Source organism: Cyprinodon tularosa, unplaced genomic scaffold (genome assembly GCF_016077235.1).
Source record: "Cyprinodon tularosa strain WSP-4 unplaced genomic scaffold, ASM1607723v1 ctg56, whole genome shotgun sequence".
In the NCBI taxonomy this organism is placed as follows: domain Eukaryota; kingdom Metazoa; phylum Chordata; class Actinopteri; order Cyprinodontiformes; family Cyprinodontidae; genus Cyprinodon; species Cyprinodon tularosa.
The window spans coordinates 2,285,167-2,308,538 of NW_024039296.1; the positions used below are offsets into that span (position 1 = coordinate 2,285,167).

The 23,372-nt window shown below is 38.8% G+C and overlaps 1 protein-coding gene across 1 annotated transcript; it reads left to right on the top strand.

The window, feature by feature from the left end:
* The first annotated feature begins 4,844 nt into the window (after positions 1-4,844).
* On the top strand, positions 4,845-23,116 carry lcat (lecithin-cholesterol acyltransferase). The gene is made up of 7 exons (XM_038305458.1): positions 4,845-5,204; positions 17,945-18,101; positions 18,274-18,389; positions 18,530-18,625; positions 20,088-20,312; positions 20,461-20,656; positions 22,507-23,116. Exons 1-7 carry the CDS (start codon positions 5,060-5,062, stop codon positions 22,868-22,870), a joined length of 1,299 nt encoding a protein of 432 aa, XP_038161386.1. The 5' UTR covers positions 4,845-5,059; the 3' UTR covers positions 22,871-23,116.
* Positions 23,117-23,372: the final 256 nt, after the last annotated feature.

The following is a 23,372-nucleotide window of genomic DNA, read 5'->3' on the forward strand; positions in this document are numbered from 1 at the left end:
AATGTGGACGTATTGGATGTTTTCTCACATTCCTGGTTTATTGAGGTGTGAGGTATATTCTGGGAAGAAGGTCTGACCCTCTGTTCCATTTCAAACAAAAAGTGTGCTATGAGTCATTGCTCTATAGTAACCCCACAAGGAATGCCATAGTTTCCTATGTGTGTTCAGCCTGGGCTAAGATTGAGCAATCAGCTGATGAGAAATTAGATAGACGGTGGTGGGATGAGGCTACCCCCGCTCTCAGCTGAAGGCTGAACTGATATCAAGGACTGTGCAAACAAATCGACACAAGATCTTAAAAACTACCTCCAATTGATCCAAGTCAGTTTTTCGAGAAACACCAAGAAGGTACATTATCTTTAGGCTGTTTATGGACTATTTACTGCTTTAAAAGCTATTTGCTGATCACAGATTTTAATTAAAACATCTCCATATTCAAATATTGCATTTTGATTTGAGGTGAAGGATAACCTGATCCCACTGAGGATAGGCTCAAACTATCAGGTGTAAATGAGCCTGAAAAAAAACAAGTTATATCACCAAACTAGTTGGAAATTATAGGATTTTCTGGCTTCAGTTTGTTATAAAAGACATTTGTGCAACACATCTCTATGTACAGAAACTCCTGTTACCGTTAAATAAACCCCACATGGAAGTTAATTCGACACATACTGCCTACTTTAGGCTCATCTATTTCACATATTTGCATACAATATGAACCTTTTTGTGGAGGTGACCTTCAGCATGTGTCCTGCAAAGAAGCTAATTTTCAGATGTTGCTTGAGTAACAGCAAGTCTTTGGCTTGGCCTTTCAATAATGCACATTTTCGTCCTTATGCGAGCATATTGAACATCTTAATAACAATAATCTACAGAGACGCAGCCTTGGAACTTGCAAGAAACTTTCCATCACATTGTTAGATAAACATAAAAGTGGTATGGATTTATTTTGATTCGACAGATTGATGGTTTAGGACACTTATGGCAAAATGAAAGTCTGATCAAAATGTTTTAAATTAGGTTGACATAATTTTATGTCTGACAGGTGAATATTAAAGCCTAATTAAAAATTTTACTTTGTTTATAAAATAAATGCACAACAAAAGGCATCAAAGTAGTTGTAGTAGTAGTTGAGGTATTTGATCATATTAGAATATGATAGCCAATACTTATGTAAACAGAACTTAAAGTGAAATGAGCTAAAAAAATTTAAAAAAGGAATGGCGAGATAAACAACTGCAAATAATGAATGTTGACAGGGTTAGCGGAAGACCAAATAAGTCCAGGAAGTTTGAACAATTATCAGACAACAAAATTAGACAGTGTGTTTGAAATTAAATGGTTTCCTGGAATTGAGTGCATACAATATTAGACTAAAAATAACACGACCGTGGGTGGTTCTAGATGGGGGCCAGCAGGGGCCAGTGCTCCTTTAGAACAGCTTTTGACCCGTGTAATGGCTCCTGTATTATAGACGTAAAACTAAATTTATATTTTTATGAATATATGTAGTGGGACAGAAAACATCACTGAAAAGACCCTTGAACCTGTTCCATATTTTTACCCTCACACTTTTATTTCAACAATTATTTAAAAATGAAGGTGTTTAGCTTTAGTTATATTCAAGGATCTCCTCAGCACTGATTGCAGTTTTCTGGCTGATTACAATCTTTAAAAGGCCTAAAATGCTCATTCCAGTTTGTTATATGTGTTATACGATTACAATACAACTTTGATGTTTTAATCTTATTTTATTGAATAAAAGGAAAATGAGCAGTCAAAGTGAAAATAGTATAGTTTCAATGTTTACAGCACTGATAATGACTGATTATTAGACCTTTGGGGGGTTGGTGGTTAAGATTATTTTGAAGTATCGGCTTATCATCAGTCCAGAGGCGTAGCTAGAAAATCCTAATAGGGGTGGCCAGTCAATAACCAATGAACATTGAGGGGTGGCCGAAAGGCACCAGAACCTCAGGTTCAATCTACACTCTTTCAACAGGAACAAGCTCAACATCCATATTTTCTAAATAAAGACAAACTATACTTTCCTGCAGCCTTTGCTAACAAAAAGATGCATATATTTCAACATCTATGCTGTGTAAATAAAAGGTGTAGTGGACAAAATTCTTTCAGGTTTGAGTTCTGGGGCGAACATATTTCAATTGCCATTACCTACTTTTATCAACAATCATTCCGCAAAAAAAAATTTTTTAAATCTACTAATTTAATGAATTTTGATGTTATTATTTAAGTAGTTATTTACCTATGATTTGGCTGAAGACTCCTAGATGACTTGCAGAGGTACACAATTTTATCTCCATGTTACCCCCAAATAATTCAAAGTTTAGTTCTGAAAAGAGCATAAATTCTGTATCTATCATCTTTAATGTTTGTATATTGATGTGCATAATTAACCGCAGTGTTTCTGTTGTCAAGTCGCTGTTAATATATGAAAAATGTAAATGTTTAATAAGTTTGAACATTCCCCTTCAGAGTGTTACTACTGCCACTGTCTGTATTAGAGGGGGAAAATGGTAGGGGTGGCCAATGATTGGCTATGGCCATCCCTGGCCCCCCATCTAGCTCCACCCCTGGTAAAGACAGAACAGGTTAATACAGGTGCTGGTCATAAAATTAGAATATCATGAAAAAGTAGATTGATTTCAGTAATTCCATTTAAAAAGTGAAACTTGTATATTATATTCATACATTACATACAAACTCATATATTTCAGATGTTTATTTTGTTTAATTTTGATGATTACAAATGACAACAAATGAAAATCTCAAATTCATCATATCAGAAAATTAGAATATTGTGAAAAGGTTCAAAATTGATGGCCCCTGGTGCCACACTCTAATCAGCTAATTAACTCAAACCACCTGCAAAAGCCTTTAAATGGTCTTTCAGTCTAGTTCTATAGGCTAGACAATCATGGGGAAGACTGCTGACTTGACAGTTGTCCAAAAGACGACCATCGACACCTTGCACAAGGAGGGCAAGACACAAAAGGTCATCGCTAAAGAGGCTGGCTGTTCACAGAGCTCAGTGTCCAAGCACATTAATAGAGAGGCGAAGGGAAGGAAAAGATGTGGTCAAAAAAAGTGTACAAGCAAGAGAGATAACCGCACCCTGGAGAGGATTGTGAAACAAAACCCATTCAAAAATGTGGGGGAGATTCACAAAGAGTGGACTGCAGCTGGAGTGAGTGCTTCAAGAACCACCACACACAGACGTATGAAAGACATGGGTTTCTGCTGTCGCATTCCTTGTGTCAAGCCACTCTTGAACCACAGACAGCGTCAGAAGCGTCTTGCCTGGGCTAAAGAGAAACAGGACTGGACTGCTGGTGAGTGGTCCAAAGTCATGTTCTCTGATGAAAGTAAATTTTGCATTTCCTTTGGAAATCAAGGTCCCAGAGTCTGGAGGAAAAGAAGAGAGGCACTTCATCCACGTTGCTTGAAGTCCAGTGTAAAGTTTCCACAGTCAGTGATGGTTTGGGGTGCCATGTCATCTGCTGGTGTTGGTCCATTGTGTTTTCTGAGGTCCAGGGTCAATGCAGCCACATACCAGGAAGTTTTAGAGCACTTCATGCTTCCTGCAGCTGACCAACTTTTTGGAGATGCAGATTTCATTTTCCAACAGGACTTGGCACCTGCACACAGTGCCAAAGCTACCAGTACCTGGTTGAAGGACCATGGTATCCCTGTTCTTAATTGGCCAGCAAACTCTCCTGACCTTAACCCCATAGAAAATCTATGGGGTATTGTGAAGAAGAAGATGCAATACACCAGACCCAACAATTCAGAAGAGCTAAAAGCCACTATTAGAGCAACCTGGGCTATCATAACACCTGAGCAGTGCCACAGACTGATCGACTCCATGCCACGCCGCATTGCTGCAGTAATACAGGCCAAAGGAGGCCCAACTAAATACTGAGTGCTGTACATGCTCATACTTTTCATGTTCATACTTTTCAGTTGGCCAACATTTCTATAAATCCTTTGTTTTTATTGGTCTTCAGTAATATTCTAATTTTCTGATATGATGAATTTGAGATTTTCATTTGTTGTCATTTGTAATCATCAAAATTAAACAAAATAAACATCTGAAATATATGAGTTTGTATGTAATGTATGAATATAATATACAAGTTTCACTTTTTAAATGGAATTACTGAAATCAATCTACTTTTTCATGATATTCTAATTTTATGACCAGCACCTGTAGACTATTCCGAAGAACATCAAAGTCTGGATGCTCCTTATACTTTGCTTTTCCTTAACTAATTCTTGAAATTCTAAAAGCAAATTCCAGAAGTTTTACTGTTCGCTTTTTACTCTAAAACTGAACTTTTTATCGATTATTGGGAGCTCATTGTTAAAAGTTTAACCCTCCCCGCCCACTGATCTGATGTAGTTGATTAATGTTTGACTAAGATGGGGCCATGGCCACCCCTGGCCCCCCATCTAGCTCCGCCCATGCATCAGTCTACCAAAACTAAGGAAATAAGTACCAATTAATCAAGCAACCCTACATTTTAATAATCTCTTAATCCGCTGTGTGACCCCCCCAGGTAAATTAGGTCTGGAACCAGCACTATGATCTTGAGCCTGGATTTTACCCTGAAGGCATCAGCAGAACAGCTGGAGGCCTGCAACAAGTTTCCCTTCACGAAGGGAGCTTAAAAATCCTGTAGAGCACTCCCCCAAAAAGACATTTATTTATGCATGTTTGTTTGTACTTCTTGTTAAACATTAGTCACTCACTGTGCAAATAAAACACGCGTGATTCAATAATCAATAGCACAGCAGCCATGTAACCAGGACAGTTTTTATTTGCCTGCATTTATCCCTCTGTTTCAGTTGGTGAACTCTTCCGTGTGAATAAGGCGTGGGTAAAGTTTAACATCACATATGGTCAAGATCAGTTGTGCTTTGTCTTGGTGTGAGTGACCTCTCTGCGCATTTGTTTGCGCCCACCTCCTCCACCTCCTCCTCCTCGTGCTCCGCAGCTGCTCTCAAAGCGCCGCGCGGCTGCAGCCCTACAGAGAAGATGGGGTTTGCGGGTCACTGGGCGCTGCTCGCAGTGTTTCTGCTGGGGATTCATCACTCCACCGGCTTCTGGATCGTCAACGTCGTTTTCCCTCCCAGCACCAAACCTAAAGAACCGAGCAACGACACTTCCCCGCTCATTATCGGTAAGAGGAAAGGTCGCTCTGGTGTTATTGAATTTATATACCTCACAAATGTCTGAGTGGTGGTTAAGAAACTGTTTCACCCAACTATACTGCATACTACAATATCATTATTTATGGGATTATGTAATCCAGTGATTTATTTTTTCCAACACTGCATTTTTAGATGCGTCTGCTTACGGTTCAGTTAAATCTGTTAATCTGCAATCAATTAAAACAGGTGCGTGAAAGCTGGGGAACATCTAACGCAGCAGGCCAGTGTGCTTACAGCAATAAAAAAAAACAACAAAAAAACAGATTTATCCTATCAAGGCATCTGATCCAATGGCAAAAACTTCGGTAAGCAGAGACTGCAGTTGCTTAGGGGCCCCCAACCTTTTTGGGGCCCCGTCACTGACACCTGGTTGGCCCCCTACGCAGTTGTGGTCTCTTTGCAGATGTAATGATGTGAACAATTCCTCTTAAACCCACCTGATATTAAGTCGACTGACCAGACCTTATTTATACCCCAACACATGTCTGATTTCAACATGATGGTGAGCCGATAGCAAAGCAGATAGTGGTACTTAATAACTGTGTATAGTTCTTTAGCAGTGGTATACAAACATCTGTTACTTAAGTAGAAGTATAGATACTGCAGTTTAAAAACACTCTGGTAAAAGTTGAGGTATTAACTTGACCTCTTTACTCAAATAAAAATGAAAAAGTATGTGCTCCAAAAACTACTTAAAGTATAAAGTAACCTTTAAAAAACAGCCAGATGCCACTATATGAATAGAAAACAAATTTTTTCGACTATTTCTAAAAATTCTTTGATAAAGGGGCCAAGGAGGAGGGAGGTCTTGTTGGTCTCCATCTCCCGATAAGCTCTCGTCTGTGTCCAACCTTTTAGACATTTCAACATCTTTTTCTGAATCCGACATTGTAGCATGGCATAGACAATTTACGTTTGCAGTTTGAAGAACACCTGCTTGCTTCTGATGATTTCCTTTAGCTAACCAATGAGTGTTTGCGTTACATGACTCATCCAATCACACTAGTTTTCACTAGATGTGGATGGCGCCAATGATCTGCATTGGATGGCGCACATGACATAAAATAAATATTTATAAACATTAAACCGAAGCAAAGATTAACGAGTAACGTTTGTTTTAAAAATAAAAGGAATAGAAAGTACAGATACTTGTGTGAAAATGTAATGAGTAGAATTCAGAAGTAGGAAGAAAAATTAGTAATGGAGTAAAGTATCGATATCTAAAAAGTGTGCTTAAGTGGAGTAACAAAGTATTTGTACTTCATTAAATGACACTTCTGTTTTTTAGAAGGTTGGTAAAAAATACTCTGATATAATATGTTTCAAACCGCAATAAAGATCTTAAAATATAAATTTGAGTATTTTATTTTTTACAGTACGACTTGAAACTTCATATAGGGTCCACCTAGATAATGTTGCTTATTGTTGTGTTGTTCCGCCATTGATCTGATCCGATAGTATTCTAATGTCCTCCTCTCATTTAATCTTTTTTTTTTTTCTAAAGTAATATACCCCTGAACTATGTGTGTTTTATTGGGACTTCCTATGACAAAAACGTTCTTCATTTTAAAGTGGCAGGATAAGATACGATCACAAAATTGTCCAAACATGTTCTTCCATACAAAAGGTGATTCTAAGAATCAACCAACAGACCAGGTTAAGGATGTACAGAGAATCACATTTAAAGTTGAATACATTGTTGTTTTTGTCCCATAACCCATAAGAAGTCTTATTTAAAGTTTTGTATAAAATGAACGCAGGGATGTTGACGCTGACGGTTTTGTTCGGCTTTCAAAAGTACCAAATGCACTGCTATTTGCTCTAAGAAATTAAAGGCTGCCATTGTGAAAATCAAAACCCATCAGGCTTGATGGCATAGAAGCCTTTTGCCCCCTGGGCAAATTCACCTGCCTTGAGAATTGCTTTTGCTGACCAGGTGGATTTCAAGGTGAGCAAAAGCAGACAAACTCTGTGAAGATGGCGCGATCTGAGCCTTAAGAATGCTTAAATGCCAAAACTTGGATACTGGGTCAAACTGTGGTCAAGATACTGTTATCCATTTTACACTGGCTGCAAAACTAATTTAAACCCGGAAACAATCAGCTTTTAGTGGCAATGGAAAAAGCACACTGACGCCTGTTCACCTGGGTCAAACAACTGGGCAAGTGACATGCGTCAAAATCGTCCCGGCTCTGATCGGCATGCAGTGGGAACACCCGATCCTGGTTGACACACAAAATTATGTCATAACTTGACTGCAACGTACATATGTAACAACTTTGCGCCGGTAGTGTGTTAAATAACCAGCCCAAAAAAACTCTGCTTGTGTTCGAGAAACATGGCCCCTTGTGATCTGCGGAGAGGAGTTCCCAGGTTTCAGGAACCATTCGAGTATCCTCTGGCTCCCGTCCATGTTGCACTCTTATTATAACCTCCCTGATTTCTGTTGCACTGTCGATATCAACACTCACTCATCCAGCGTGATGCCGTCATTGCAATGCAGTGATGGGGGACAGAGGCCACCCAGCTTGCCAGCAGGGGTTTAGATACAGCTTTATGGCCAAATGGGAAAAGAGCCAAAAGCTGATTGTTAGCAAGTCGACCAAGTTTAAAAAAAATGTTTTTATGTGAGAATGTACACCCCAAAACACCATCTGTGCAGCCAGTTTATCAGTATTATGATCCTACTAAAATATGCCGTTCTTGTTCGGAGCGCCTGACCCCCAGCAAAACGGTGGGCGCCAGCGCATAGAATCCCCAGTGATGGCTCTATGAAGCAAGCAAGCCTGTCTGGGATTTCCCGCTGCCATTTGTAGCGGCTGGAAGTGAATAAAAAGAGTTTTTAAAGTTTGTGGTAAAAACTGCAAGTACCATAATATACAATAGAATATTTTTCGTTGGCAGACTGTAACATTTTTAGTTAATTTGGTCATAAACAATTTGTTTTGCCATAGTTCATAAACAAGTTTTTTAGTGCAGTAATAATGATCACAGCTCGCGCTTTTTTTCTTGTACATAACAATACTTCGGCTCTTTTTTGTAGACCTTTGGTGTTTAACCCCTTTATATTCATTTTTCATACTCAGAAGCAATCACAGTTTGCATGTAGTGTCGGTCTCCCCAAAAGAACTTCTAGATCAGCTTTTCTGACTGGTTTATGCCTCCGCGTCCTGCAGGAGCTTTATGAATTTTAGCGCTCCGATCTATGAATGCCAGAACACTCGGACGCCAGAACAATTTATGCACTGCTCCAGAGGCTTGGACACACAAATGGACCTCTCGAAGTCGTCCCATAGATTTTGCATGTAAATCAGATGCTTTGATGCTCAAAATGCTTTTGGTGGGACTTAAGAAATTCTCAACGTTTTTCTATGTTTTGTCATTTTTATTTATTTATTTATTTTCCAGGTCTATGACTATGAGACTTGTATTAAATTAAATTTGGCATAATGTCAAGGTTATAGTTTTCACTTTGTACAAATTGCTTACAACTTACAACACTTGGTGATTTTATCAATGTGGGCCAACCATCTGTACTGCCATAAACACTGAAACTAATCAGAAATAAGAAAAGAAGACGCCATCTTAGCTGGGGAAGAGAGATCAGCTTGGGAGAAATGAAGTTATGGTGCAACATCTCTCCTTTTATGGGTGATGTTACAAATACAGGTACTGGTCATAAAATTAGAATATCATGAAAAAGTAGATTGATTTCAGTAATTCCATTTAAAAAGTGAAACTTGTATATTATATTCATACATTACATACAAACTCATATATTTCAGATGTTTATTTTGTTTAATTTTAATGATTACAAATGACAACAAATGAAAATCTCAAATTCATCATATCAGAAAATTAGAATATTACTGAAGACCAATAAAAACAAAGGATTTATAGAAATGTTGGCCAACTGAAAAGTATGAACATGAAAAGTATGAGCATGTACAGCACTCAGTATTTAGTTGGGCCTCCTTTGGCCTGTATTACTGCAGCAATGCGGCGTGGCATGGAGTCGATCAGTCTGTGGCACTGCTCAGGTGTTATGATAGCCCAGGTTGCTCTAATAGTGGCTTTTAGCTCTTCTGAATTGTTGGGTCTGGTGTATTGCATCTTCTTCTTCACAATACCCCATAGATTTTCTATGGGGTTAAGGTCAGGAGAGTTTGCTGGCCAATTAAGAACAGGGATACCATGGTCCTTCAACCAGGTACTGGTAGCTTTGGCACTGTGTGCAGGTGCCAAGTCCTGTTGGAAAATGAAATCTGCATCTCCAAAAAGTTGGTCAGCTGTAGGAAGCATGAAGTGCTCTAAAACTTCCTGGTATGTGGCTGCGTTGACCCTGGACCTCAGAAAACACAATGGACCAACACCAGCAGATGACATGGCACCCCAAACCATCACTGACTGTGGAAACTTTACACTGGACTTCAAGCAACGTGGATGAAGTGCCTCTCTTCTTTTCCTCCAGACTCTGGGACCTTGATTTCCAAAGGAAATGCAAAATTTACTTTCATCAGAGAACATGACTTTGGACCACTCACCAGCAGTCCAGTCCTGTTTCTCTTTAGCCCAGGCAAGACGCTTCTGACGCTGTCTGTGGTTCAAGAGTGGCTTGACACAAGGAATGCGACAGCAGAAACCCATGTCTTTCATACGTCTGTGTGTGGTGGTTCTTGAAGCACTCACTCCAGCTGCAGTCCACTCTTTGTGAATCTCCCCCACATTTTTGAATGGGTTTTGTTTCACAATCCTCTCCAGGGTGCGGTTATCTCTCTTGCTTGTACACTTTTTTCGACCACATCTTTTCCTTCCTTTCGCCTCTCTATTAATGTGCTTGGACACTGAGCTCTGTGAACAGCCAGCCTCTTTAGCGATGACCTTTTGTGTCTTGCCCTCCTTGTGCAAGGTGTCGATGGTCGTCTTTTGGACAACTGTCAAGTCAGCAGTCTTCCCCATGATTGTGTAGCCTATAGAACTAGACTGAAAGACCATTTAAAGGCTTTTGCAGGTGGTTTGAGTTAATTAGCTGATTAGAGTGTGGCACCAGGGGCCATCAATTTTGAACCTTTTCACAATATTCTAATTTTCTGATATGATGAATTTGAGATTTTCATTTGTTGTCATTTGTAATCATCAAAATTAAACAAAATAAACATCTGAAATATATGAGTTTGTATGTAATGTATGAATATAATATACAAGTTTCACTTTTTAAATGGAATTACTGAAATCAATCTACTTTTTCATGATATTCTAATTTTATGACCAGCACCTGTAGTATAAGAGCCCCTTTTCCACTGAAAGCCCAGGGATTTATAGCCCTAGGGTTACTTATACCTAACTAATAGGAATCCGGAGCATTCATCAGCGTGGCTTTCCCTTTAGCCAACAGCCTGAGAGAAACTGCGCTACACCTTTAGTCCAGCGAGTGGTGGTAATTAGTATATATAACTGGTTCTCCCTTTACCTCCAGTGCTAACCAGCTATAAGTAAATCCCTATGCTTAAACTGTTTATATAATTTTTCTATCAACCTGCCATCTGGTCAGAGTTGCCTTATAGCTGCATTTTCTTCTTTAAACTGTGGTGAAACAGTTTATATTTAATACTGACATTAACCCACACTGTCCAAACTTTCTGTTGAGTCATATTTCGTTTTATTTTGCAGCCCTTGGAGTTTGAGGGTTTGCAGGTTTGCATTCACTTTCAGTTACTACAGACCGCTATCGGGCAGTGTTACCACTATGCGAGCAGCTGGCAGGGTTTGACAGCTCTCTTGAGATCCCCACTGCTACTACAATCTGGTTAGCTTTACTAGTTTTGCAGTCAGTCAGTGGTAGCAGACTCCACCACTCAACAAGTATATTTAAAACTTCAACCTTCAATCTTGATGAGTTGACTACACAGATAATGTTTTGAGGTGACTCTTCTCATCTGAAAACATGTTAAAATTATATATCAAAATAATTAAAGGGTAATGACCGACTGACTGGCTGATTTTATGGCTGCAGTTAGCTGGAGAACTCATTCCACTTCCCGGCTCAGAAAGCAGTGACCCCGGCCTGAAGACTCAGAGCTTTGGCGCTGAAGATAGATTTAAAAGTAGGCTAATATTGAGGTCGTTTTAAGATGTATTTCTGGCAAAAAAAGATTAGAATAATTAATGGGTCATGACTGCCTTGTGGGCTGCAAAGATGCGCAGTTGCCTTGCAACACAAAGGTTGCTTGTTCGATTTCCAGCCTGGGGTCTTTCCACATGGAGCTTGCATGTTCTCCCTATGCATGCATGGGATTTCTGCGTGTCCTTCGGCCTCCTCCCACAGTCCAACATAACATGACTGTGGCTTCTCTAAATTCTCCTTAGGTGTGAGTGTATGTGAATAGTTATCTGTTCTGTGTGTCTCTGTTTTGCCCTGCAATGAACTGGCAATCTGTACAGGGTACACCCCACCTCTCGCCCATTGACAGCTGGAGATGGGCACCAGCACCCATAGCGACTCCAGCAGGGATAAACTTGACGGAAAATGGATGGATGGGTAACTGCCTTGCAGGCTGACGGCTAAGGTTAGCTGAGGATCCCGTTCCACATCCTGGCCGAGTAAAGGGCTGTTTATACTCCCGCAGCAGTGTGTCGCAGTGATCTTGTCGCAGATATTTTGGATTTATGCCCAATATTGAAGCGTGGTCCATGCTATGTTTTTCCATGGCACGACGCAAGAGGGTCAATCATGAACTAGCTGTGGGTCTAGATACGGCCAAGGCAGTGAGGAAGTGGGGGAAAGTTTGTGCGACAACAGAGAGGATCCAGGTGGAAAAAGGGTCCCAGCACTCTTACCCACCTCGCTCTTCTAGCTGGTCCAACTTCATGAGTTGTTTTCCACAATTCCGGTCATACAAACAAAACAAGCTGTTAAAGCACCTGACAGGAAATACGCATAGTGTAGAGCGGATGTAGATTTGACAAATCGGAGGCCTCCCGTCTGCGGCATTGTCTGCGGTCACCTACAGTTTTGGAGAGGTGCATCAGAGTGTCTGCAGAAGGGGCGGGGGTACATTTCGTTTCTGAGTATAAATCAGCCTTAAGCGGCCAGTGGGTTGTATTGTTTCAATCTTTTATCTGTCAGAATCTCTCTTAGCAATGCTGCACCATGTTTGTCGATGTAAATAAAGTCGTTTCGGCTTGTTAGATCAGATACAACCGGCGAGGTGTGTTGACATCCGTACATTGCGCTCAATGATATCTCCTAAATCGGCTTGTTCCAACAGCCGAGGCGATTTTAACGCTGGTTGATTGCTGAGTTGTTTCACCGGGTAGAGACTGGCCAGTGAGATGTTCCCACTGCCACTAAAAGCTGATTGTTCCCTGGTTTAAACAGAAAGGGGTACATGTAACCTTTATTAGGTTAGTCATTTATTAGCAGTTTGGATATTACTGCTATAATTTCTCAGTTGACGTATAATATTCTGACTGTGGGTTTTTGTACATGCTTCATTTCTGGGGATCTAACAAAACCCTATACTAGATCTGCTATAGGGTTTCTGCAGATAGCTTTGTTGCAGATAGCTTTGTTTCTGTTAGCTGATCAGTAGACATAGGTCGTAGCAGCTGTCACATCTTCATTCTAAGTATCAGATACTATCCGATAGTCATTGCACGTTATCTTTGGTTGCAAGACGCTAACAACTGCCGTCCTTGAACCTGCCCGCACTGTGGGAAGTCAGACCGCGATTTAGAGCCAAACCAAAAGTTTTCTCATGATTTTCCTACAGGAATGGTCTCTCTGAGAAGCCTTCAGCCATCACTGTTGTGTGCTGTGCCACTATCAACCCAACTGTGTGATATTATAACATGAAAGAACTCTGTCTGAAATAGCAATATCATTATTCAAGATAACAACATGCATTTATAGAAAACATACAAAAAATGATAGCTATGTCCCTAGTCGTGAAATACAGCCTCCTGTCTTATCCACATATTTACAGGCATGTTTATTAATATTCACTGTCCTTGTAATAAATCAATAAAACTTAAAAGAATGCTAACCTGCCTCACTAGTGGGTGGCCAAACCTTTACAGAGTTCCATTTTAAAGTTGCAGGAAACCAGCCTTCATGGACTTGGAGATTAAGACCATTGGTGCTGCTCAAAGCATGTTGATAAGGAATGCAAACAAAAAAATTATTGTCAAATTAATTGTTTAATTGTGGTTTACTGGATGACAAGTTGTTCCATTTAATTAACTTAAAACTTCCGCTTAAAAAATTTTTAAGTGCTGCAGTCGGATCGCCATCCAAAAGAGTGTGCCAACATTCGTCATTTATAAATATTGCCAGGCCATGATAGATGTAAGAGTAAGTAATCATGCCAGATCTGAAATTTGAAACAACTTTGGTTGTCTTTTAAATGTTTATAATGACTCTTTAATCTCCTTAAGATATCACCTAAACAGAGTCTATTCAACTTCTCAAGCAAATGTCCAAGACGAAAACTATATGAGAGAATAGACAGAGTGTGACAATTAATGCTGATTTAATATTCAAATTAAGTTTAATCAAAAGCTTCAACCAAAATATCTCTTTTACTTTGTTCAACCTAGACAGTTCTTCAGAACTTCATATGGTGTTTTCATTGTCAAATTCTGATCCGGTCCAGCAGGATTCAACACTATGATGCTAGAAAATCTGACTGTGGGAAATGGTCTACCTTATTCGGACTATGACCAAATGTAAAAGCGGCAGCTAAGAGCAAATGGTAAATAACAGCTACTCTTCAAGAGCTCAAAGGGCAGTTTGTTAAAAACAAGTCTAAAAGTTCAGTTCTGGGAGATTGCCATGACTTATCCTTAATTTTTTCTTTCCGTGAGATTGAACTTTTTGTGATCTTTTAAAGGAGTCACTATCTGTCATTTTAACATGGGCTACTTTTTAGTTTAGTGCACAAATGTTTTCAGTCAAAAGGTCTTAGTTTATTAAGCTGTTAAACTCTTACTTGCATTTTTTTAGAAATGAATTGCTACATACATACACTCGGCGGCTGACCAAGTGATGTTTACATTCAGTGAACGAGCTGCTAAAGATAAAGCAGTGACACAATCCCAAATATCTGTAAACTGGGATTCAGTAGATGATCAACTAAATTATGATGCAGTTCTATGGTATTGTGTCAGACATTTAATGGATTTTTGTTGTTGTTTTGTTTTCACTGTTTCTTAAACACGTCATTAATAAAAAAATTATTCTAACACTTTCATTACTGTTATTCACTTCTCTTAAGGGCTTAGATATCTTATCCTTGGTTTTTTGCATAAAATCAACAATCTGCTTTTACAGTCAAGAACTGTAACTGGACATAAAATATATATTAAAAAGCACCAAAAAAATTAAGATAAAGTCAACTCTTGAAACCAATTTTCACCCAATCTTGGACAAAATAAAACTTGGGCTGATGATATTTTAAAAAATATTGCTGTTGCCTTCTTAAAATCATTGCAGGCCTGTTTTCCATTATCACATTCCCACTTAAGCTTATCTTGTTCACCCATTCAAATATGTAAGAGTGTGGAATTTAAGGAAAGACAAAGTCCATAATTGCAGTTTGAAAGGATTAGAAGAGTTTTCTGAAATTCAGGGTTGACTGGCTTCTGGAAAAGGGAGAGGATAAATGCAGAATCTTGCAGGTAATGCATCCAGTAAACTAGGGCTGAAATATTTGGATTAATTGCATTTAATTGATTATTAAAATAATCAACTAATTTAGTAATCAATTAATAATTACTTGAGAATAGAGACTAAAGCATGACTTAGACTTAGGCAAAATTAATTGTCATTTTGTATACAGAGAGTGTATACAAAATGAAATTTCGATGCATACAGCTTTTCATAATTGAATGAGCAGCCTAGCGGTGAAATGAACATTTCCATTTACAAAGTGCAGTAATGATCAAAAACCAGATTAAAGACATGGTGCAAAAGGCATTGATATTAAGGTTCAAAGCAGTGCAAAATAAATAAATAAATATGGTGCAAAATGCAGTACAACACTGAGTTGAGTTCTATTTAGAGGGATTTGAAAATTCACCATGTAGTGCAAATATGGTGTTCACAAGTGTGATGCAGAGTCTCAATTTTTGACTTGATTAGAGTTTCAACCGTTCAGCAGTCTGATGGCAGCAGGGAAAAAGCTGTTACAGAACCTGCTGGTTCTGCATCGAATGCTGTGAAGCCTCCTACCAAAGGGCAGCAGGGAGAACAGTGCATGGTGGGGACTTAAGGCCAATTTATGCTTCTGACGCATAGCCTCTGCAACTGTCAAATCTGTCTCTGTCCCTGCGCAGAGGCTCCCATGTCGCACACCTCAAAAAAATCCTGACTACGTGTTGGACGGTCGCAAACCCGCGCAGACTTCAAGCGGAAGTTTGCAGACAAAAAGCAGCTGTGATTGGTCCTTTGTTTGCCTTTCTGGCTGTCTGTGTGGTCGTCCTTCTCGATTCGGTGCCAGGGCGCGCCACTTTTAAAAACCAAGGAATAATGGACAACTATGACGACATGCCATTGTTGTTTTGGAAGATAAACACTCCCGCCGGCACTGCTGAAGTTCTCATGGCCATCTGCTGAAGTTCTTGCGAGTTCTTGAATAGGCTCCCCCTTGTGCTTTGGTGGGAAACTGCTGTGCGTCCCTAGAAATTCCAGACCGAAGGTGCAGAAGCATACCAGCAAAACTGGTTTGCGACCAGACCCAAGCACATTTGATGTGTGCGGTTGCAGAATTATAATCTGCCCTTTAATCTGACAGAGCAACCCGCTTCGAGCAGTATTTCTACAAAAGTTGAAAAACTATATATATATATATATATATATATATATATATATATATATATATTTAGCATTCAAGTACAAAAAAATACCTTTTGTTATCTGATTATTTTGCATCAAAATAAAATATTGACAGATTAAATGATTTGCAAAATAATTGTCAGGTGCTGTCTTATAGTAAACTGGCTTACCAGGCTGGAGCTACTGCTTGGCTTTGAGAGGGAAAAAAAGTCATGAGTCTACAACAGACCTTCTCTGCAGAAGAATTGTACAGAAATTAATTGAGATTGAGACAACAGACATCAGCTGGAAAGGTTTAAAGCAGATTGTTATTGGAGTTGAAAAGGAGGTTATAATGATAATTATTTGAGAAAGTATTTTGTTATATTAAATATTTATTTGAACAAAATGAAAAACATGCTTTGTGCAGGGTTATGTTTTATTAAATCAAAGGAAAGAAAAAAAAATCTCTGTTTTGATGAGTAAGAGATGGGCTCTTTCATTCCATCACTTCTCTGCAAGCTCTTTTAGTATTCTATTTTTTTACATGCAAAACAAAAGGTGCGTATGCTGTCTGATAAACTGCAAATGCAAATCACTTTGCACTTTCTTTAAAGAACTGTTCGGAGCGTACAAACTAGTTTGCACCAGTTTTAAGACACTGACCTGAAGATCAAGCCCTTAGAGGGGCCCGACTGAAGTTACATTTTCTTTAGCATCTTTAAAAAAACAAGACAGAACATTTGCAGCCACCAGAGAACAAACATCACCTCATAGGTGTGCCCGTCTGATGTGTGCATCCTTTCTTCCTCAATGTACCTTGACAGGCTCTGGATGGAATATTTAATCTTTAAAATGTAACTTTTATTTTCACCTATTTTGAATGCACCCTTTGTAAAGTGCACTATAAACAATTTTAATTATTATTTATTCCAGCCCCATGACAGAAATTAAAATTATAAAATTATTTTTTATGGTTACTGTCCAACTGCCAGTAGTGCATGCAATTTGAATAGGGCAGAACAGAACATTTTAAAATCGTATCCAATGCACTGCAAATGTTGCTTTGCCCATACAATTTGGTTCTCCTCACTTGGACTCTTTAAAGCTCAGGTCCTATGCCTGTTTTTTTTTTTTTTTTTTTTTTTTTTAGATTCCTTGTAGCATACTTCTTGTTCTGTTTAACAAATTTCTTGATTGTACAGGTTTGGCAGAATCGAAGCATTGGTGTGGCTTCAAAGATTCGAAACACACCAGCAAATCCACCTTTGGAGACTTTGGAGTGGCCTAGTCAAAGTCCTGACCGAAGATGCTGTGCCATGACCTTAAAAAGACAGTTTATGATGGAAAACCCTATGGTGTGGCTGAATTACAAAATTCTGCAAAGATCAGTGGCCCACAGTCCTCTAAATTGCTCTGAAATACATGTTGCTGCTAAGATCGATCCAACCACTTTTTAGGTTTAGACGGGTATGACTTTTTCAGAAAGAGCCATGTAGCTTTTAAGGTTTTTCTCCTTTGAAAATACAAACCTAAATTTAAGAGCTTTGTGTTTAAATTTATTTTATGCCCTAAAACATTGCAATATAACAAACGTGCCAAAAAAAAGTAACCAAGAAGGCAAGCAGTTTTTCACACCTCTGTATAAACAAGAATCCAATTTCACAGCCCTGTATTGTTTGTATTGGTAAACTGATGCTGTTGATGACCAATTGTGCACCAAAGTATTTTGCTATTATGATATTTTGTACATGATTGCACTTCATTATATTCTGCAGCTTTGATAATGCCCCACTAAAACATTCTGATCCTATTTTCTACATTTGATGTTTTTTGTTTTTGTTTTTTGTTTTAATTTCATACAACACTGTGATATGCTTGATGTTTTGTGTTTAGTACCGGGGAACCTGGGGAACCGTCTTGAAGCCAAAATAGACAAGCCAACACTGGTTCACTGGTTCTGCTACAAGAAAACTGAAAACTGGTTCCCTCTGTGGATCGACCTTAACATGTTCATGCCAGTAGGTGTGGACTGCTGGATCGATAACATCAGGTAACCTCCACCTGTTTTAGATCCTTCTAACCTTTCTTTGTTTCTTTTTCTGTTATATTTAAGCAGACCCTTCTTATTAATGTTCTCAATATAAATCTGCAAAAAATCATGTTCTTTTAAAGATACTCCATGAATTTATCTTTTTACTTACATTAATCTTTTTTGCTTTTAGAGTTGTTTACAACAGGACAACTCGACGCTCCTCCAACTCCCCAGGGGTGCAGGTCAGAGTACCAGGATTTGGAGAGACCTACTCCATAGAGTTTCTTGATTACAACAGACTGGCCGGTGAGATCACTTAAACAGAATTACATGAAAGCATTTCTAATGTGATGTTAACTAAATGGGAAATCGTTTCTTTAGATTAATGTTGCCTCATTTTAGTAGAACCTTTGAGAATACACCAAATCTAATTCTGTTCTTTCCAGGTTATTTTCATACTATGGTCCAACATTTGGTCAACGTTGGCTACGTCCGAAATGAGACGGTCCGCGGGGCGCCCTACGATTGGAGATTAACACCAAGTAAGGAGCAGAATTGCACAGGAACTTTCACTCCGAGAGGTTTTACCCAGAACACATATTTATTTTTATTTATTTATTTTTTTGTGTATCTTAAGGAAACATGTAAATCTGCAGACATAGCAGTGTGTTGTCCAAGCTGCAAACATTTGGCAAATATCCAGTGGAAAACATTAACATTCATTTAATTTTGAGGGATGAGACAAAATCTAAAAGATATCCCAAAAAACAAAGCATGCAACTTTAACTGCAGTAAAAAGTGAGTAGTAAGGATATGGTTAATTTTGGACCGCAATTGCCGAAATCAAGCTGTCTTTATTGATCAAAATATACCTATTTGAGAGAATAACTTGCTAAGATTAAGATCAGGCCTGGTTAAACTCAAACACTACATCGAGGAAGCAGGTCTATGTATAAAACTGTTTTAGTGGTACTTAATGTAATAGAAAAACCCTTAGATGTTGTTGCAAGGAAAAGTGCTTACCTCTAGCTGGCATTGCACAGGTCTACACCACTGATCTCTATTTATTCACTGGATTGCTGATCGGACGTAAAAACTCAAGTGACCTACTGCCAGTTTGTGCTCCCATCTCTGAGTCACACCATAAAAAAGGCCTGCAATGTAATTACTATATAATCAATATATATACAATATAATCAATACATGTGTATTACATGTACACTATCAATTTAGCACTTTTGGCACACCATCAGATACTGTGTGCATGTGTAATATTCTTAATAGTACAGTAATATTATACTCCATTAACACACTAATTTTGTTTTGATGGATTTCTGTTATATTAAATGATTTTTAGACTTCATAATTTTTTTATCATAAATTACAGTAATCTACTGATGCTAGGAAACAGCAAGTGTGTGTCAAAGTGATGAATTTATCTTTTATTTTAAAAGTCTTCAGCACCCCTGAAAATGAGAAAATCATAGTTTAACTAACTAGGGAGTACCAATATGGCGGCTGGTGTCTTCACAGCACCATGTACTACCAACAACCTATCAGCAATCCAGTGAATAAATAGGGATCAGTGTTCTACACACTAGATGTAGCTCTCTCCTCCCTTCTGTATTGCAGCAAACCCACTTTAAGGGCATTACCTCCACCTGGAGTCAGACATGTGACATATGTCGCACTTTCACTAAGTGTAACAAGATCAAAGATTACCGGTAATGTTGCATGTAATTTTGTAACTTTCAAGAATTGTGATATTGCAAATAATTGTCCCACCCAGTCCGCCATTCCACAGAGTTGTTTCAAACAAATTCATGTAGTGCTGAAGATGCCGTCCATCACTAACTAGAGTTAATCAGCTGGTTATCTAAACAATCACGTACTCCAGTGCCTCTCCATCAACAGAGAAAGTTTCAGGTGGACAGTCTTGAGTGACCCTGCTCAGCAGGTGGTTTGATGCATAAACAACCCATCATGTCCCACTTCTCCTCACAGATGAGAACGCGGCATACTTTATAAAGCTGCAGAACCTGGTGGAGGACATGTACAACCAGTACCAGAAGCCAATCTACCTACTGGGACACAGCATGGGCTCCCACTATGTCCTCTACTTCCTTAACCACCAGCCACAGGCCTGGAAGGACAAGTACATCAGGGGTTTTATTTCCCTAGGAGCTCCATGGGGGGGCGCTGTTAAAGTGCTCAGAGTCCTTACATCAGGTAAAGTGTGCTGAAGCAGAATTGGAGATAATATCTAATCTAAAGTGAAGGTCCAGAACCTTATATTTCTAAGTTCATTTTGAGTCAGGTATGAATCAGTGAGTGAGTGACTTCTACCCTCTTGACTTTCCTCTAAAACTGACTGCAGGAGAAAATGACGGCATACCCATGATTTCCAACATCAAGATCCGTGAGGAGCAGAGGACTATGACCACCAATCCCTGGCTGCTGCCGTCAGACGAGGTTTGGCCAGAGGACCATGTTTTCATCTCTACTCCAGCCTTTAACTACACCCATCGGGACTACAAGCGTCTGTTCACAGACATCAACTTTGAGGACGGCTGGTAAGCTACAGCCTCTGTTAGAGCCTTAATCAACATGTTGCCTTTAAAACACACCTTAATAGTCGGAGACAAATTGCTTATATTTTTCTCTTTCTCTGCTATAACTTCTCCTGCATCAATAACATTGTAAAGGTAGTTCAAGTGCTAAATATTCTATCACATTTTTGGATTTTAAGCTCCTCTAAGGATGGATGTTTCTTGATATGCCTGTTTTAGACATAGTCAGTTGCCAACATGAGTATCCTGGTAAGATGACTAAATTATCTTTTTCAACCTTAGTAGGTTTGCAGTTCTTGGAGTCCTAAATTGTCAGTTTTAAGGTAAATGAGAGCATCATTTAGGAAAACACACCATGATAACTCTAGAAGGGCATCACAGAGCCCCTGCTTAGGAAAGGAAGGTTAATATTGCTGGGGAAAGAAAAATATATAAGTAGTCCCGTTCATAGCTTTTGTAAAATGGTGTAAAAGAAGGTGTTCTGGTTAGCTTAAGTTAAGCTATCACAGCAAACTGTCGGTGTATAATGTTCCAGTGGCATCTTGCTTTAGGGATATTGTCTCCAACAGAGGCAGACAATTGTTTTGAATTGTATAACTTTACCTTGCAGTCAAAAAATCCCCTTAAGAATATCGTCACTTAAAAATGTATGTTCACATATCCTCTCTGTTAAATCTGAGTTTGGTGGAGCTATTCTGCAGATAGTAATTTTTCTTCTTTCGAAAACTGGTACCTGGTTACCTGCTTTGGAAGGGAGGGATTTGTCTTGGAGAGAGTCTCTGCATGCAGAGGCCTGTAAACAGAACAGACTGTGGGATTTGAACCCAGGAACAATTTGCTACAGGGCAATAATGCTGTAGTTTCATAAGGCATTCCTTATGTGTAAAGGAATGCTTTATGAAACTGTAGATATGCGTCTTTAAAGGTTTAAAAAGACAACTTTTTAAATTTAACATGTGAGTCAAATAGAAAGTGCTTTATTGTAAATTGACAATTGGCTAAAATTCAGACACTTGATGTTTTTCTGTGAATCCTCTTAGTAGTAAGCATCAATACATTGGTTCAGAGAAATAAATAGTCTTGAAGCACTTTCATTTAAAGTTTCAACTCAGGATGACATAAAGGTTTTAAAGGTATAGCGGAGGATGTTCTTTTCCGGGGGGATCATCAAAATAAGTGTTTTCCTTAATTGTCAATCATTCTGGAGATATTTTTACGTAAAGCCGTCCTACGTGCTCGTCGCCATTTTCACTTACCGGTGGTGAGTCTGATATAGTGGAAAAATTAAAAATCTTGTTTTAGGAAGTAAGCTCGAAATTGGTTCTTGTAATGCTCTTGCACGTGTTTTATAGGCGTTCCCTCCCGGGAGCAGGTACAGGGTTGTGCTTTTTTTTTTTTTTTTTTACGAAAATCTGTGAAAATCCACCACTATACCTTTAAGTTTTTTTTTTGTTTGTTTGTTTGTTTTTTTTATTATCTAAAATTAAACGGAATTAAGTTTTTGTTTTAAGGAAACAGACATTTTCTACATTTTGCATTAAATTCTGGTTTTCTGGTGCCTCCTGCTGGCTAAAGACCTTTAATCTTTAATCTACCAAAATGCATTAAGCAGCTTCTTGTAAAGCTAAGATGCTGCATTTTGTCTTATAAAATGCTTTAGATAATATATATAACAGCTGTTATTTTTCAGGCTTATTAGGGGGGTTTAAATTGTAACTTTTGAAAGCTTTTTAATCAAATCAAATTTGGTACTGAGAGAAAGCTGCAGATTAATCACAATCTTGTGAGTCTTTCGAGGAGCAGAAAAAAAAAAACGTTCAAAAAGAAGTAAAATTGTCTCTGTCTGATTTCAGGCACATATGGGAGGACACCAAGAACCTCACCAGCGCTCTCCTCCCACCCGGCGTTGAGGTGTGGTGCATGTACGGCGTGGGGCTTCCGACGCCTGTAACCCATGTTTATGACAACGAATTTCCTGATGGGGACCCAGTGGACTTTGTTTATGCAGATGGGGATGACACAGTGGACAGCTTTAGCATGAGCCTGTGCAAGCGCTGGGTGGGGCAGCAGGAGAAGCCCGTCCATGTGACGGAGTACAAGGGTCTTCCCCACCTGGACATAGTGTTCCATGAAAAGGTGCTCAATCAAATCCAGCAAATCCTGGAGGGTAAATCTGATGTACCCGCAGAGGTTGATGTCCGGTTAGATGGTAAATAACAGACATCACACTGATGTGTTTAATATAACCTTAAGAGTGCTGGATTCCTCTGTATAAATGTAAAAACAAGCATACGTTTGGTCACTAAGTTCAGCTTTGGTCTAACTCTGTTATTCTCATTTAAACTGGGGTTTTAGTTTATCTGTGCTCTGTGTATCTCCATGTATCTACAGTGTGAACGTTTTTAGATTATGCATCAAATGCCTGTTATTTTTAAAGCATATATTCAACCAACCTAAAGGTAACAACTGTTTTCATTGTGTATGCTTTCTTTTGGATGTATGTTTTTGACGAGGTAGAGCTGACTGAGTCAGTGTAAAGATCAGATGACTTCAGACTATTTTCTTGTTTCTCTGGTCTTTTGATACCGTGAAAGGACTCTCAAATCAAAATTTCACATTTGAATTGAAGTTTAAAGATGTATTTTTCTTTTATTTTTAACTAGAACAAATGTTTGTGTGTTTCAGTGTAGTCTAGATTTAAAGATACAAAAGAGATAAA

What these genes read in the sequence shown, in the direction of transcription:
- lcat (XM_038305458.1), top strand. Translation starts at nt 5,060, where the DNA reads ATGGGGTTTGCGGGTCACTGGGCGCTGCTCGCAGTGTTTCTGCTGGGG. An exon ending in CACTTCCCCGCTCATTATCG is followed by an intron (nt 5,205 to 17,944) that starts GTAAGAGGAAAG and finishes TTTTGTGTTTAG; the next exon opens with TACCGGGGAACCTGGGGAAC. An exon ending in CGATTGGAGATTAACACCAA is followed by an intron (nt 18,626 to 20,087) that starts GTAAGGAGCAGA and finishes TTCTCCTCACAG; the next exon opens with ATGAGAACGCGGCATACTTT.